The 17,723-nt window shown below is 49.2% G+C and overlaps 1 protein-coding gene across 2 annotated transcripts in view; it reads left to right on the plus strand.

The window, feature by feature from the left end:
- The window catches only part of LOC147103059 (CYFIP-related Rac1 interactor B-like), a 39,147-nt gene extending 21,885 nt beyond the window's left edge, over window positions 1–17,262 (plus strand). For both annotated transcript variants that reach the window (XM_085962334.1, XM_085962333.1), the window contains exons 4-5: window positions 11,728–11,849; window positions 17,011–17,262. In XM_085962334.1, the coding sequence (XP_085818460.1) occupies window positions 11,728–11,849; window positions 17,011–17,247 (359 nt within the window). In that variant the 3' untranslated portion in view covers window positions 17,248–17,262. The remainder of the gene's footprint in view (window positions 1–11,727; window positions 11,850–17,010) is intronic.
- Window positions 17,263–17,723: the final 461 nt, after the last annotated feature.

The following is a 17,723-nucleotide window of genomic DNA, read 5'->3' on the forward strand; positions in this document are numbered from 1 at the left end:
GATTCAGGAACCTTTCATTTAGATTGGAAAATTGTGCATGTCACTCCGCTATTTAAGAATGGCGAGAGAGGGAAACCTGGGAATTATAGACCAGTTAGCCTAACATCTGCTGCCGTGAAATTACTAGAGCCTATAATTAAGGATAGGTTGACTGAACACCTCGAAAATTTTCAGCTGATCAGAGAGAGCCAGCATGGATGTGTGAAAGATAGGACAAGCCTGACAAACCTGATTGAATTTTTTGAAGAGGTGACTAAAGTAGTGGACAGGGGAATGTCTATGGATGTTATTTATATGGACTTCCAGAAGACATTTGATAAAGTCCCACATAAGAGACTGTTAACTGGGGTAGAAGCCCTGGTTAGGAAATTGGCTGAGTGTCAGGAGACAGGGAGTGGGGATAATGGACAGGTACTCTAATTGACAGTTGGTGACGAGTGGTGTCCCGCAGGGATCTGTGTTGGGGCCTGAACTATTCACTGTATTTATTAACGACTTAGATGATGGTATAGAAAGTCACATATCCAAATTTGCCGATGACACAAAGATAGGCGGCATTGTAGGCAGTGTAGATGGAACCAAAAATGACCAAGGGGTGTTGATAGATTAAGTGAATAGGCAAAACTGTGGCAAATGGATTTCAATGACGGCAAATGTGAGGTCGTCCACTTTGGACCTAAAAAGGATCGAACAGGGGACTTTCTAAATGGTGAAAGGCTAAAAACAGTGGAGGTCCAGAGAGACTTGTGGGTCCAGGTACATAGATCATTAAAATGTCTTGAACAGGTACAGAAAATAATCAAAAAGGCTAATGGGATGCTGGCCTTTATATCTAGAGGACTAAAGTACAAGGGGGTAGAAGTTATGCTGCAGCTGTACAAAACCCTGGTTAGACCACACCTGGAGCACTGTGAGCAGTTCTGGGCTCCACACCTTAGGAAGGATATACTGGCCTAGGAGGGAGTGCAGTGTAGGTTTACCAGAATGATACCCGGACTTCAAGGGTTAAGTTACGAGGAGCTATTACACAAATTAGGGTTGTATTCCTTAGAATTTAGAAGGTTAAGGAGTGATCTGATTGAAGTTTTCAAGATTTAATGGGAAACAGATAGAGTAGATAGAGAGAAACTATTTCCGCTGGTTGGGGAGTCTAGGACTAGGGGGCATAGTCTAAAAATTAGAGCCAGACCTTTCAGGAGTGAAATTAGGAAACACTTCTACACACAAAGGGTGGTAGAAGTTTGGAACTCTCTTCTGCAAACTGCAATTGATGCTAGATCAATTGGTAATTTTAAATCGGAGACTGATAGCTTTCTGTTAACCAAAGGTATTGAGGAATATGGACCAAGCCTATGGAGTTAGGTCACAGATCAGCCATGATCTCATTGAACAAGCTCGAGGGGCTGAATGGCCTCCTCCTGTTCCTTTGTTCCTATGTTCCGATGCTGTCCTGGCTGACCTCCCACGTTCTACCCTCCGTAAACTTGAGGTCAACCAAAGCACTGCTGCCCACGTTCTAACTCGCACCTTGGTTCACCATTATTTCCAGAATATTTTTTGTAGAAGACACAAAAAACATTCCGGAAATAATGGGGAACCAAGGGTCTAGAGAGAATGAGGAACTTAAAGAAATCAGTATAAGTAAAGACATAGTACTGGAGAAATTAATGGGACTAAGTAGCGAAAAATCCCCTGGACCTGACGAACTGCATCCTAGAGTTTTAAAAGAGGTATCTGAGAGATAGTGGATGCACTGGTATTAATCTTCCAGAATTCCCTAGATTCTAGAACAGTCCCTAGGATTGGAAGGTAGCAAACATAACCCCGCTATTTAAGAAAGGAGGAAGAGAGAAAACAGGGAACTATAGGCCAGTTAGCCTGACATCAGTAGGAGGCAAAATACTAGAACCTATTATTAGGGACATGGTAATAGGGTACTTAGAAAATCGTAATATGATTAGGCAGAGTCAACATGGTTTTATGAAAGGGAAATCATGTTTGACAAATCTGTTAGAGTATTTCGAAGATGTAACTAGTAGGATGGAAAATAGAATATGAGAGTAAGCTTTCAGGGAACATAAAAACTGACTGTAAAAGCTTTTATAGATATGTGAAGAGAAAAAGATTGGTGAAGTCAAGCGTAGGTCCCTTGCAGTCAGAATCAGGGGAATTTATAATGGGGAACAAAGAAATGGCAGACCAATTAAATATATATTTTGGTTCTGTCTTCACAAAGGAGGACAAAAATAACCTCCCAGAGATGTCGGGGAACATAGGGTCTGATGAAAGGGAGGAACTGAAAGAAATCCGTATTTGTAGGGAAATGGTGTTAAGGAAATTGATGGGATTGAAGGCCGATAAATCCCCAGGGCCTGATAATCTACATCCTAGGGTACTTAAGGAAGTGGCCCTAGAAATAGTAGATGCATTGCTGATCACCTTCCAACATTCGATGGAATCTGGAACAGTACCCATGGATTGGAGGGTAGCTAATGTTACCCCACTATTCAAAAAAGGTGGGAGAGAGAAAACGGGGAATTACAGACCGGTAAGCCTGACATCGGTAGTGGGGAAAATGCTAGAGTCCATTATAAAAGATGTAATAGCAGAGCACTTGGAAAACAGTGACAGTATCGGACAAAGTCAACATGGATTTACAAAGGGTAAATCGTGCTTGACTAATCTACTGGAATTTTTTGAGGATGTAACTGGTAAAATAGATAAGGGAGAACCAGTGGATGTGGTGTATTTGGACTTTCAGAAGGCTTTCGATAAGGTCCCGCTTAAGAGATTAGCGTGTAAAGTTAAGGCACATGGGATTGGGGGCAAGGTACTGACTTGGAGAGAGAACTGGTTGGCAGACAGAAAGCAAAGAGTTGGAATAAACGGGTCTTTTTCCGAGTGGCAGACAGTGACTAGTGGGGTACCGCAGGGATCGGTCCTTGGACCCCAGCTATTCACAATATATATTAATGATCTAGACAAGGGAACTAGATGTAATATCTCCAAATTTGCAGACGACACAAAGCTGGGTGGGCATGTGTGCTGTGAGGAGGATGCCGAGAAACTCCAGGGTGTTTTGGACAGGTTGGGTGATTGGGCAGAAGCAATATAACGTGGATAAATGTGAGGTTATCCACTTTGGTGGCAAAAACAGGAAGGCAGATTATTATCTGAATGGCAATAGATTGGGAGAAGGGGAAGTGCAACGAGACCTGGGTGTCCTTGTGCACCAGTCGCTGAAGGTAAGCATGCAGGTGCAGCAGGTGGTTAAGAAGGCAAATGGTATGTTGGCCTTCGTAGCGAGAGGATTCGAGTAGAGGAGCAAGGAAGTCTTGCTGCAGTTGTACAGGGTCTTGGTGAGACCACATCTTGAGTATTGTGTGCAGTTTTGGTCGCCTTATCTGAGGAAGGATGTTCTTGCCATGGAAGGAGTGCAGCGAAGATTCACCAGGCTGATACCTGGGATGGCAGGAATGACGTATGAGGAGAGATTGGGTCGATTGGGCTTATACTCACTGGAGTTTAGAAGAATGAGAGGGGATCTTATTGAAACTTATAAAATTCTAACAGGACTGGACAGACTAGATGCAGGAAGGATGTTCCCGATGGTCGGGGAATCCAGAACCAGGGGTCACAGTCTAAGGATAAGGGGTAAGCCATTTAGGACAGAAATGAGGAGGAATTTCTTCACCCAGAGAGTGGTGAACCTGTGGAATTCTCTACCACAGAAGGCAGTAGAGGCCAATTCATTAAATATATTCAAGAAGGAGTTGGATATATTTCTCAAGGCTAAAGAGATCAAGGCGTATGGGGAGAAAGCAGGGACCGGGTACTGAATTTGGATGATCAGCCATGATCGCATTGAATGGCGGAGCAGGCCCGAGGGGCCGAATGGCCTACTCCTGCTCCTATCTTCTGTGTTTCTATCGGCTGAAAATTCAGTAGCCTTAGCGCCTCATTTGAGGCGCTAGAGGGCCTTGCGCCGGAGTTATGGCCAGTAGTGAAATTACCTGGGGCCCTAAATTGGCGTTGCTCCGGTAGCGCTGCGCCGGCACCGATGACGTCATCGGTGTGCGCAGCGTCCCGGTTGCCGTGGTAACCCGCCCGAAGTCCGAAATTGAGTTGCGGCCGCCTCGCCCGTGGCAGCCGCAACCAGCGTTTTGTCAGAGGTGCCTTACTGCAGTTAGCGCCGGCGCATTAAAGGCCCCGCGGCGGCCGGCCGCTTTCCCGCTGGCCGCCTGCCCGCAGCTCCCTCCCCGGACTTCTCTCCCCCCCCCACCCCCGGAACAGATGCAAGCCCGGCACTTGTCCGAGGTGCCGGGCTCATTTTTAAGCAGATTTGCGTGGGTCGCGGCCGGGTGCAGGCAGCTCCTCCTTAACGGAAGGAGGAGGCCTGCACTTCCCCAGCCTGCCGCACCGCATCGGGTGCCGCAGCGCCGGAATTGCAGCGCGAAACGGCAGTTAGTGCCCTTTTCCAGGTGCTAAGACCCTTCAGTAGCGCCGGCAGCCGTTTGGGCGCGGCGCCACTGAATTTTTGGCGCGCGCAGGGGACTTAGCGCCGGCACTAATTTCCGGCGCTAAAGCCCTGGCTAAGCCAAAACCCAATTTCTAGGCCTATGTTTCTAAGGGAGAACCAGTGGATGTGGTGTATTTGGATTTTCAAAAAGCATTCGATAAGGTGTCACACAAGAGGTTATTACACAAAATTAGGACTCATGGTATTGGGGGTAATATATTAGTATGGATTGAGGATTGGTTAAGGGACAAAAAACAGAGAGTGGAAATAAACGGGACTTTTTCAGGTTGGCAGGCTGTAACTAGCGGGGTGCTGCAAGGATCAGTGCTTGGCCCTGAGCTATTTACAATCTATATTAATGACTTAGATGAAGAGACTGAGTGTAACATATCCAAATTTGCTGATGATACAGAGTTAGGTGGGAAAGTAAGCTGTGAGGAGCACGCAAAGAGATATAAACAGGTTGACTGCATGGGCAAGAACATGGCAAATGGAATACAATGTGGGGAACTGTGAAGTTATTCACTTTGGTAGGATAAACAAAAAAGCAGAATTTTTTGAATGGTGAGAGACTGGGCAATGTTTGCATTCAGAGGGACCTGGGCGTCCTTGTACACGAATCACAGAAAGTTAACATGCAGGTACAGCAAGCAATTAGGAAAGCAAATGGTATGTTAGCTTTTGTTACAAAGGGATTAGAGTATAGGAAACTCTTTGGTATCCGGCACCGATGGGACCAGCACGTTCCCGCTTTATCAAAATTTCCGGATGACAGAGAGGGTTATCTACCGAGTCTATTTTTAACGAAGAAAAATAAAAAAAATCAAGAAATGTGCAGTTTACAGTAATTGGGTACTCACCTACAGAATGTTGTGTTAAATGGATGGTGGAAGATGCTTGATTAAGTACAGTACTGCCAGTTGAGGGTAATGCAATGCAATGACTACCAGCAGCGTGGGAGACACACAGTACCCCTGTAAAATGGCGGATCAGAAGAGACTACCAGCAGCGCGGGAGACACACAGTACCCCTGTAAAATGGTGGATCAGAAGAGACTACTGGCAGCGCGGGAGAGTCAGACTCCTGTTATTGAGGTGTTCGGACTTCCGACAGCGCCAAGAAGCCGAGTAGTGGCAGTTTGGAGAACTACCTCCACTGACTAACTCGGCCACTGCGGGAGACTCGGACTCGGCAACATTGCCGGTTATTGAGGTGTTGTTTTCGGAGTGAGAAATTTGCCGGTTAATAGAGAATTCCGGATATTTAGGTGCCGTTTAAATGAGAGTTTCTTGTATAAGAGTAAAGAAGTCTTACTACAATTATACAGCGCATTGGTGAGGCCACACCTGGAGTATTGTGTACAGTTCTGGTCTCCTTACCTAAGAAAAGACATACGTGCCTTAGAGGAGTGCAACAAAGGTTCACTCGACTGGTTCCTGGGATGAGGGGATTGCCCCTAGGCCTATATCACCTAGAGTTTGGAAGAATGAGAAGTGATCTCATTGAAACATATAAAATTCTTAAGGGGCTTGACAGGATAGATGTTGGGAGGATGTTTTCCCTGTCTGGGGAGTCTAGAACTAGGGGGTCACAGTCTCAGAATAAGGGGTCAGTCATTTAGAACTGAGATGAGGAGAAATTTCTTCACTCAGAGGGTGGTGAATCTTTGGAATTCTCTACCCCAGAGAGCTGTGGATGCTCAGTCGTTCAGTGCATTCAAGACAGAGGTCGATAAATTTTTGGGAACTAAGGGAATTAAGGGATATGGGGATAGTGCGGGAAGGTGGAGTTAAGGTAGAAGATCAGCCGTGATCTTATTGAATGGCGGAGCAGGCTCAAAGGGCCAAATGGCCTCCTCCTGCTTCTATTTCTTATGTTCTTATGTTCTAATTCCCATTCACCCATCATCCATGTTCTCACTGACCTACATTGGCTCCCAGTCTGGCAATGCCTCGAGTTAAAAATTCTTATCCTTGTTTTCAAACTCCTCCATGGCCTTGCCCCTCCCTACCTCTGTAACCTCCTCCAGCCCTATGACCCACTAGAGCTCTGCGCTACTCCAATTCTGGTCCCTTGCGTATCCCCAATTTTCATCTGTCTACCATTGACGGCCATGCATTCAGTTGGCTAGGATCTAAGGTCTGAAATTCCCTCTGTAAACCTCTTTGCCTCTCCTCCTTTAAGACGCTCCTTAAAATTTTCCTCTTTGACCAAGCTTTTGGTCACCTGCCCTAATATCTCCTTATGTGGCTTGGTGTCAAATTTGATTTGATAACGCTCCTGTGCAGTGCCTTGGGATGTTTTACTTCATTAAAGGCGCTATATAAATGCAAACAATTATTATTGTTGTTATATTCACAATGAAAATCTTGCTCCAGATTTGGCCCAAATTCCTTTGCGTTCACTCGGATCAGTCCACGTTTTCCCAGGTTAGTGCGAGTTTGGCCTAGGTTGGCCATGGTTTGGTAAATGTTAGCCAAGGTTGTCCAGGTGTGGCACATGTAGTTGCTAGTTTGGTTCAGATTGGCTCAGGTTACTCCATGTTTGGCACATCATCTTAACATTAGAGCCAGGCCATTTGGGGTGATGTCAGGAAGCACTCCTTCACACAAAGGGCAGTGGAAATCTGGAACTCTCTCCCTCAAAAGGCTGTGGATGCTGGGGGTCATTGGAGCTATCATAAGAAAATAAGAACATAAGAATTAGGAGCAGGAGTCGGCCATTATGGCCCCTCGAGCCTGCTCCGCCATTCAATAAGATCGTGCTGATCGTCGACCTCAACTCCACTTTCCCGCCCGATCCCCATATCCCTCGATTCTCCGAGAGTCCAAAAATCTATCGATCTCAGCCTTGAATATACTCAACGATTCAGCATTCACAAAGATTCACAACTGTCCACTATTTTTGGTATGCTTTTTGTGTCTTCTTTTGTGAAAACAGATACAAAATATTTGTTTGAAGTCTCTGCCATTTCCTTATTCCCATTATAATTTCCCCTGTCTCGGCCTCTGAGGGACCAAACTTAATTTTGCTACTCTCTTCCTTTTTACATACTTGTAGAAGCTCTTACAATCGGTTTTTATATTTCTTGCTAGTTTACACTTGACATGATAAAACTCACTACGCATTTGATTCGAGTATAAAGCAAGGCTTTAATCAACTTTTTTCAGAACATGGAGGTCTAGTTATCTTTCACTAGTTCCTGTTTACACAATGTCCTGGGCAAGCTGGGCCCACGCCCAAGTATTTATACTCCTTGGACGGTGCCACCAGCTGGCCGTCCAGTGTTATTTCATGAGTCTTTCTTCATGGATCATAAGATTCATAACAACACTCATTCTATTTTCTCCCTTTATATCAATTTTTTGGTCATCCTTTGCTGGTTTCTAAAGCTCTCCCAATCCTCAGGCTTACTACTATTCTTCGCAAAATTATAAGCCTCTTTTGATCTAATCCTATCCTTAACTTCTTTAGTTAGTCACGGATGGATCACTTTCCCCGTGGAGTTTTTATTTGTCAATGGAATGTATATACATTGAGAATTTTGGAGTATTTCTTTAAATGTTTGCCACTGCTTATCTACTGTCATACCTTTTAATCTAATTTCCCAATCTACCTTAGCCAACGCGCCCCTCATACCTATGTAATTGGCTTTATTTAATTTTAAGACTCTCATTTCTGACTGAAGTATTTCACTATCCAACTCAATGTGAAATTTTACCATATTATGATCACTCTGCCCCAGAGGATCCTTTACTACGAGACTACTGTCTCATTACACAAAACAAATCTAAAATAGCCTGTTCCTTGGTTGGTTCCACAACGTATTGTTCTGGGAAACAGTCCCGAATGCATTCCATGAACTGGTCCTCCAGACTACCTTTGCCAATTTGATTTGCCCGTTCTATATGAAGATTAAAGTCCTCCACAATTATTGCATTACCTTTGTTACAAGCTCCTATTATTTCTTGATTAATGCTCTGTCTAATGGTATAGCTACTATTTGGGGACCTATAAACTACTCCCACCAGTGTTTTCTGCCCCTTGTTATTTCTTATCTCCACCCATACTGATTCTACTTCCTGATCGTCCGAGCCAAGATCCTTTCTCTCTACTGTCCTTATGTCATCCTTTATTATCAGGGCTACCCCCACCCCTCATTTTCCATTTTGCTTGTCTTTTCGAAACGTCAAATACCCTGGAATATTTAGTTCCCAACCTTGGTCACCTTGCAACCACGTCACTGTAATGGCTATTAGATCAAACCCATTTATCTCTATTTGTGTCGCTAATTTGTCTATTTTGTTATGAATATTTCATGCATTCAGATAAAGAGCCTTTAATTTAACTTTTTACCATTATTCCCTGCTTTTACCTTATTCGCTGATACACTATTACTGTTACACTCTCTGTCCCTTCCTGTCACACTCTGCTTATCTTTACTCAGATTGCTACACTGCTCCATTGCCTTGACCTTTCTCTTTAGATTTCTAAATTTCCCCTCACCTGACACATCCCCCCACCTTTTTAGTTTAATGCCCTATCTACAGCCCTAGTTATTCGTTTCACCAGGACACTGGTCCCAGCCCGGTTTAAGTGTAGCCTGTCCCAATGGAACAGCTCCCTCTTTCCCCATTACTGGTGCCAGTGCCCCATGAATCGAAACCCCATCCTCCCACACCACTCTTTGAGCCACGCATTTAACTCGCTGATCCGCTTGTCGCTATGCCAATTTGTGCGTGGCTCAGGTAACAATCCATATATTATTACCTTTGAAGTTCTGCATTTTAATTTGGACCCTAGCTCCTCAAACTCTGTCAGCAGAGACTCATTCCAAGTTGAACCTATTTCGTTGGTTCCTACGCGGCCCACGACAACTGGATCCCCCCCCTCCCACTCCAAATTCTTCTCCAGCCATGAGGAGACATCCTTAACCCTGGCCAGGCAACACAGCCTTCGGAACTCCCGGTCATGGCTACAGAGAACAGTCTCTATTGTACAGGAATCCCGCCCCAACCACGGTTTTGCCATATGCGGATTTCAAGTATACACGGTTTCCTCTCTACGACAACTTTTGCCAACCGCGGCAGTGAATTTTGCGAATACGCGGTTTTTAATTTAGGATTAAGGTAAATAACATGGTTTTATTGCTTTTCTATTTTTGTTATTGTGTTATTTGAACATTTATACTGTATTTGCCAACCGCAGTTTTACTAACCATGGGGGTTTTCAGGGCGTATCCCCGCGGTTGGGGAGGGATTATGGTATTGAGTATTGGACTATACTGTCCCCTACCACTACATCATTCCTCTTCACTCCCTGCACTTGAATGGCCTCCTGTACCATGGTGCCGTGGTCAGTTTGCTCATCCACCCTGCAGACTTTGCCCTCATCCAAACAGGCAGCAAGAACCTCATACATGTTGGATAAGGACAAAGGCTGAGGGTCCTCCAGCACTGCACCTGTGGTCCCCTTACCTGCCTGAGTTGCAGTCACACCCTCCTGTCCCTGACCACTAATCAGACCTGGTACCACTACCTAACCTCCTGGATCAAAGTGTCCAGGTAACTCTCCCCATCCCTGATGCTCTGCAATTTCTGCACCTCAGACTCCAGCTCAACAACTCTGAGCTGAAGTTCCTCAAGATGCAGGCACTTACTGCAAACGTGGTTGCTCGGGATCACAATGCTCTGCACAAACTCCCACATGCTGCAGTTGCAGCACACCGCCTGCACTGCCATCCCTTTATAACCTTGTTTTATTTATTTAATTAATTAAAGTTTATGTATTTAATTTACTTAGCTTGTAGTTTAGTTGTTTAACTAATTACTTGACCTAGTTGAAGATATGTGTAGATTAAATTAAGTATTTACCTGTAACACAAAGCATTACAAATATTGGAGAAAAAGCAGCACTTCCTTCCCCCATGTTCCGAATTCCCACTCTCTCCAAATTCCCAACTTTAACACTCTGTTTAGAAGCACTCTGTTTAAGGCCACTCTGTGCAGACCACTCTCTTTCAAGACCATGTCCACCTCATTTCCCGCATTTCCGCTCTCACCCGCTTCCCTCCCTTCCAGAACCACCCTTGGTCCTCACCTTCCGCTCCACCAGCCACCACATTCAATGGTTTATCCTGCGCCATTTCCGCCACCTCCAGCGCAATGCCTCCCCTCCCCTTTCAGCATTCCAAAGGGACCGTTCCCTCCGCGACACCCTGGTCCACTCTTCCATCGCCCCCAACACTCCCTCCCCTTCGCACGGCACCTTTCCATGCAAGCGCAGGAGATGCATCACCTGCCCTTTCACCTCCTCCCTTCCCACATCCAAGGCCCCCAAACACTGCCTCTAGGTGAATCAGCGAATGACTTGTACTTCTTTCAGTTTAGTAAACTGTGTTTGCTGCTCGTGATGCAGTCTCCTCCACATTGACCCTGAGCTTCCGGTCGTTTACCATTTTAATTCTCCACCCCACTCCCACTCTGACCTCTCTGTCCTTGGCCTCCTATGCTGTTCTAATGAAGCTCAACGGAAGCTCGAGGAACAGCACCTCATCTTTCGATCAGGCATTTTAGAACTTTCCGGACTCATCACTGAGTTAATAAATTCAGATCATAACCACTGCTCCCAGTTTTTCGGACAGCAGCTGTTAGTAATGATTCTGTTGTGGTCATTTACATCTCCTCTAGACCCAGGTTTTGTTTCTTTACTTGTCCCATTACCATCTCCTTTTGCCTTGCACCATCATAACTTTTGTCTTTTAATCTCTCCCGCCTTCCAGCCTATCACAGACCTTCCCTTTTGTTCTTTCCTGTCCTCCCCCCTTTCCCTGCCCCTGCACTTGCATAAAACCTGTTACATCCCTAACTTTCCCAGTTCTGACAAAAGGTCATTGATCTGAAACGTTAACTCTGTTTCTCTTTCCACAGATGATGCCTGACCTGCTGAGTATTTCCAACACTTCCTGTTTTATTGCAGATTTTCAACATTCGCAATATTTTGCTTTTGTTGTCAATAGATTTTTGTTTGGTAAGAGAATTGAGGGATGTGGAGCTAAATGGAGTTAGGGTACAGATCGGCCACTGATCTCATAGAATGGCGGAGTAGGCCTGAGGGGCCGAATGGCCTACTCCTGTTCCTATTGGTGAGGGTCAGGTCAGGATTGGTGCCAGGCCACATTCTAATGCTCTTCTTTTTCTGCTTTATAGATGCACAACCAACAGAGATGGAGGCTGAGCTGTGGAACCAGGTGAATACGGCCCTGGAGGAAGCTCGGGACATCCTGGCACAGCTCCAGGTCTACACTGGGGCCGGGCAAGAGATCCGCCAGGTAAGAGGCACATTTCAGCATCGAGTGGAGAGCAACCCCAGCCCAGACCCCAACCTAGACAACAACACAAACCCCTAGTCCACAGTCCCCAATCCCAATCTCCAATCCCCGATCCCCAATCCCAATCCCCATCCCAATCCCAAATCGCCAAACCCCAATCCCAATCCCCGATCCCCAATCCCAAGTCCCCAATACCAATCTCCAATCCCCGATCCTAATCCCCATCCCAATCCCAAATCGCCAAACCTCAATCCCGATCCTCAATCCCAATCCATGATCCCAATCCCAATCCCGATCCCCGATTCCCGATCCCCAATCCCCAGTCCCCAATCCCAATCCATGATCCCCAATCCCGATCCCCAACTCCCGATCCCCAATCCTGAACCCCAATCCCAATCCCAGTCCACTATCCCCAATCTCAATCCCAATTTCCAATCCCCCATCCCGATCCCCAATCCGCAGTTCCACCCTCTCCCTACTCCAGGTTCTGGCGACATTCATTGTTATTTTGACTGTTTATCGTCCAGAGCAACCCTCACTCTCGGAGAATCCACCAGCTGCCCGGAATGTTATTGCCAGGCAACTGTGTCTGATGACAGTCTAACTCTGGAGCCACACTGCCAGGTCGGTCAGTCTAACTCTGGAGCCACACTGCCAGGTCGGTCAGTCTAACTCTGGAGCCACACTGCCAGGTTGGTCGGTCTAACTCTGGAGCCACACTGCCAGGTTGGTCAGTCTAACTCTGGAGCCACACTGCCAGGTCGGTCAGTCTAACTCTGGAGCCACACTGCCAGGTTGGTCGGTCTAACTCTGGAGCCACACTGCCAGGTCGGTCAGTCTAACTCTGGAGCCACACTGCCAGGTTGGTCGGTCTAACTCTGGAGCCACACTGCCAGGTCGGTCAGTCTAACTCTGGAGCCACACTGCCAGGTCGGTCAGTCTAACTCTGGAGCCACACTGCCAGGTTGGTCGGTCTAACTCTGGAGCCACACTGCCAGGTTGGTCAGTCTAACTCTGGAGCCACACTGCCAGGTCGGTCAGTCTAACTCTGGAGCCACACTGCCAGGTCGGTCAGTCTAACTCTGGAGCCACACTGCCAGGTCGGTCAGTCTAACTCTGGAGCCACACTGCCAGGTCGGTCAGTCTAACTCTGGAGCCACACTGCCAGGTCGGTCAGTCTAACTCTGGAGCCACACTGCCAGGTTGGTCGGTCTAACTCTGGAGCCACACTGCCAGGTTGGTCAGTCTAACTCTGGAGCCACACTGCCAGGTCGGTCAGTCTAACTCTGGAGCCACACTGCCAGGTTGGTCGGTCTAACTCTGGAGCCACACTGCCAGGTCGGTCAGTCTAACTCTGGAGCCACACTGCCAGGTTGGTCGGTCTAACTCTGGAGCCACACTGCCAGGTCGGTCAGTCTAACTCTGGAGCCACACTGCCAGGTTGGTCGGTCTAACTCTGGAGCCACACTGCCAGGTCGGTCAGTCTAACTCTGGAGCCACACTGCCAGGTCGGTCAGTCTAACTCTGGAGCCACACTGCCAGGTTGGTCGGTCTAACTCTGGAGCCACACTGCCAGGTTGGTCAGTCTAACTCTGGAGCCACACTGCCAGGTCGGTCAGTCTAACTCTGGAGCCACACTGCCAGGTCGGTCAGTCTAACTCTGGAGCCACACTGCCAGGTTGGTCGGTCTCACTCTGGAGCCACACTGCCAGACCGGCCAGTCTAACTCTGGAGCCACACTGCCAGGTTGGTCGGTCTAACTCTGGAGCCACACTGCCAGGTTGGTCGGTCTAACTCTGGAACCACACTGCCAGGTTGGTCGGTCTAACTCTGGAGCCACACTGCCAGGTCGGTCAGTCTAACTCTGGAGCCACACTGCCAGGTCGGTCAGTCTAACTCTGGAGCCACACTGCCAGGTCGGTCAGTCTAACTCTGGAGCCACACTGCCAGGTCGGTCAGTCTAACTCTGGAGCCACACTGCCAGGTTGGTCGGTCTCACTCTGGAGCCACACTGCCAGGCCGGTCAGTCTAACTCTGGAGCCACACTGCCAGGTTGGTCAGTCTAACTCTGGAGCCACACTGCCAGGTTGGTCGGTCTCACTCTGGAGCCACACTGCCAGGTTGGTCGGTCTAACTCTGGAGCCACACTGCCAGGTTGGTCGGTCTAACTCTGGAGCCACACTGCCAGGTTGGTTGGTCTAACTCTGGAGCCACACTGCCAGGTTGGTCGGTCTAACTCTGGAGCCACACTGCCAGGTTGGTCGGTCTAACTCTGGAGCCACACTGCCAGGTTGGTCGGTCTAACTCTGGAGCCACACTGCCAGGTTGGTCGGTCTAACTCTGGAGCCACACTGCCAGGTTGGTCGGTCTAACTCTGGAGCCACACTGCCAGGTTGGTCGGTCTAACTCTGGAGCCACACTGCCAGGTTGGTCGGTCTAACTCTGGAGCCACTCTGCCAGGCCGGTCAGTCTAACTCTGGAGCCACACTGCCAGATTGGTCGGTCAGTCTAACTCTGGAGCCACACTGCCAGGCCGGTCAGTCTAACTCTGGAGCCACACTGCCAGGTCGGTCAGTCTAACTCTGGAGCCACACTGCCAGGCCGGTCAGTCTAACCCTGGAGCCACACTGCCAGGTTGGTCGGTCTAACTCTGGAGCCACACTGCCAGGTTGGTCGGTCTAACTCTGGAGCCACACTGCCAGATTGGTCGGTCAGTCTAACTCTGGAGCCACACTGCCAGGTTGGTCGGTCTAACTCTGGAGCCACACTGCCAGATTGGTCGGTCAGTCTAACTCTGGAGCCACACTGCCAGGCCGGTCAGTCTAACTCTGGAGCCACACTGCCAGGTCGGTCAGTCTAACTCTGGAGCCACACTGCCAGGTTGGTCGGTCTAACTCTGGAGCCACACTGCCAGGTTGGTCGGTCTAACTCTGGAGCCACTCTGCCAGGCCGGCCAGTCTAACTCTGGAGCCACACTGCCAGGTTGGTCGGTCTAACTCTGGAGCCACACTGCCAGGTTGGTCAGTCTAACTCTGGAGCCACACTGCCAGGTTGGTCAGTCTAACTCTGGAGCCACACTGCCAGATTGGTCAGTCTAACTCTGGAGCCACACTGCCAGGCCGGTCAGTCTAACTCTGGAGCCACACTGCCAGGTTGGTCGGTCTAACTCTGGAGCCACACTGCCAGGTTGGTCGGTCTAACTCTGGAGCCACACTGCCAGGTCGGTCAGTCTAACTCTGGAGCCACACTGCCAGGTCGGTCAGTCTAACTCTGGAACCACACTGCCAGGTCGGTCAGTCTAACTCTGGAGCCACACTGCCAGGTCGGTCAGTCTAACTCTGGAGCCACACTGCCAGGCCGGTCAGTCTAACTCTGGAGCCACACTGCCAGACCGGCCAGTCTAACTCTGGAGCCACACTGCCAGGTTGGTCAGTCTAACTCTGGAGCCACACTGCCAGGTTGGTCAGTCTAACTCTGGAGCCACACTGCCAGGCCGGCCAGTCTAACTCTGGAGCCACACTGCCAGGTCGGTCAGTCTAACTCTGGAGCCACACTGCCAGGTTGGTCGGTCTAACTCTGGAGTCACACTGCCAGGTTGGTCAGTCTAACTCTGGAGCCACACTGCCAGGTCGGTCAGTCTAACTCTGGAGCCACACTGCCAGGTCGGTCAGTCTAACTCTGGAGCCACACTGCCAGGCCGGTCAGTCTAACTCTGGAGCCACACTGCCAGGTTGGTCAGTCTAACTCTGGAGCCACACTGCCAGGTCGGTCAGTCTAACTCTGGAGTCACACTGCCAGGTCGGTCAGTCTAACTCTGGAGTCACACTGCCAGGTCGGTCAGTCTAACTCTGGAGCCACACTGCCAGGTCGGTCAGTCTAACTCTGGAGCCACACTGCCAGGTTGGTCAGTCTAACTCTGGAGCCACACTGCCAGGTCGGTCAGTCTAACTCTGGAGTCACACTGCCAGGTCGGTCAGTCTAACTCTGGAGCCACACTGCCAGGTCGGTCAGTCTAACTCTGGAGCCACACTGCCAGGTCGGTCAGTCTAACTCTGGAGCCACACTGCCAGGTTGGTCGGTCTAACTCTGGAGCCACACTGCCAGGTCGGTCAGTCTAACTCTGGAGTCACACTGCCAGGTCGGTCAGTCTAACTCTGGAGCCACACTGCCAGGTCGGTCAGTCTAACTCTGGAGCCACACTGCCAGGCCGGTCAGTCTAACTCTGGAGCCACACTGCCAGGTCGGTCAGTCTAACTCTGGAGCCACACTGCCAGGCCGGTCAGTCTAACTCTGGAGCCACACTGCCAGACCGGCCAGTCTAACTCTGGAGCCACACTGCCAGGCCGGCCAGTCTAACTCTGGAGCCACACTGCCAGGTCGGTCAGTCTAACTCTGGAGCCACACTGCCAGGTTGGTCGGTCTAACTCTGGAGCCACACTGCCAGGTCGGTCAGTCTAACTCTGGAGTCACACTGCCAGGTCGGTCAGTCTAACTCTGGAGCCACACTGCCAGGTCGGTCAGTCTAACTCTGGAGCCACACTGCCAGGTTGGTCAGTCTAACTCTGGAGCCACACTGCCAGGTTGGTCAGTCTAACTCTGGAGCCACACTGCCAGGTTGGTCGGTCTAACTCAGGAGCCACTCTACCAGGCCGGTCAGTCTAACTCTGGAGCCACACTGCCAGGCCGGTCAGTCTAACTCTGGAGCCACACTGCCAGGTTCGTCAGTCTAACTCTGGAGCCACACTGCCAGGTTGGTCGGTCTAACCCAGGAGCCACACTGCCAGGTTGGTCAGTCTAACTCTGGAGCCACACTGCCAGGTTGGTCAGTCTAACTCTGGAGCCACACTGCCAGGTTGGTCAGTCTAACTCAGGAGCCACTCTACCAGGCCGGTCAGTCTAACTCTGGAGCCACACTGCCAGGTTGGTCAGTCTAACTCTGGAGCCACACTGCCAGGTTGGTCAGTCTAACTCTGGAGCCACACTGCCAGGTTGGTCGGTCTAACTCAGGAGCCACTCCACCAGGCCGGTCAGTCTAACCCTGGAGCCACACTGCCAGGCTGGTCAGTCTAACTCTGGAGCCACACTGCCAGGCCGGTCGGTCTAACTCAGGAGCCACTCCACCAGGCCGGTCAGTCTAACTCTGGTAACACTGTGTTTCTAGGCCATACAGAACCCCAGTGATGGGCAGATGCAGCAGAAGGCGTGGGATGCCGTGTGCCCACTAGTTGGCAAGCTGAAGAGCTTCTACGAGTTTTCCCAAAGGCTGGGTAAGTCAAGCCCCCAGACCCTGATCCCCGAGGGACACTCAGTGCTGAGAGGGGAATTCTGGAACAAAAACAGCAAATGCTGGAAATGCCAGGTTGCTTCTGTGGTGAGAGATGAAAGGTCATCGAGCTGAAACGTTAACTCTGCTTCTCTCTCCACAGATGCTGCCTGACCTGCTGAGTATTTCCAGCATTTTGTGTTTTTATTTCAGAATTCCTGCAGCTAGAATATTTTGCTTTTGTTTTAGTGGAAATCTGGAACTCTCTCCCCAAAAAGCTGTTGAGGCTGGAGGTCAATAGAAAATTTCAAAACTGAGATTGCTCGATTTTTGTTAGGCAAGGGTGTTTAGGGTTAGGGAACCAAAGCTGGTAGGTGGGATTAAGATACAGATAAGCCATGGTCTAATTGAAAAGCGAAACAGGCTCTAGGGGCTAAATGGCCTCCTCCTGTTCGTATGTCTCGATGGCCCCGATAATAACTCGGAGACGCGTTCGGAGCTGGGGGTAGTGGGGTGGGTGGGTGCGGGGAGGCGGGGGGCAGTGGTGATATCGGGAGCGGAACTTGGAAGAAGTTTCTGTCTGTGGTATTTTAATGCAGCCACCTCGTTAT

The sequence above is a fragment of the Somniosus microcephalus genome, chromosome 20, assembly GCF_052327205.1.
Source record: "Somniosus microcephalus isolate GS21.2 chromosome 20, FLI_Smic_1.0, whole genome shotgun sequence".
NCBI classification, from domain to species: domain Eukaryota; kingdom Metazoa; phylum Chordata; class Chondrichthyes; order Squaliformes; family Somniosidae; genus Somniosus; species Somniosus microcephalus.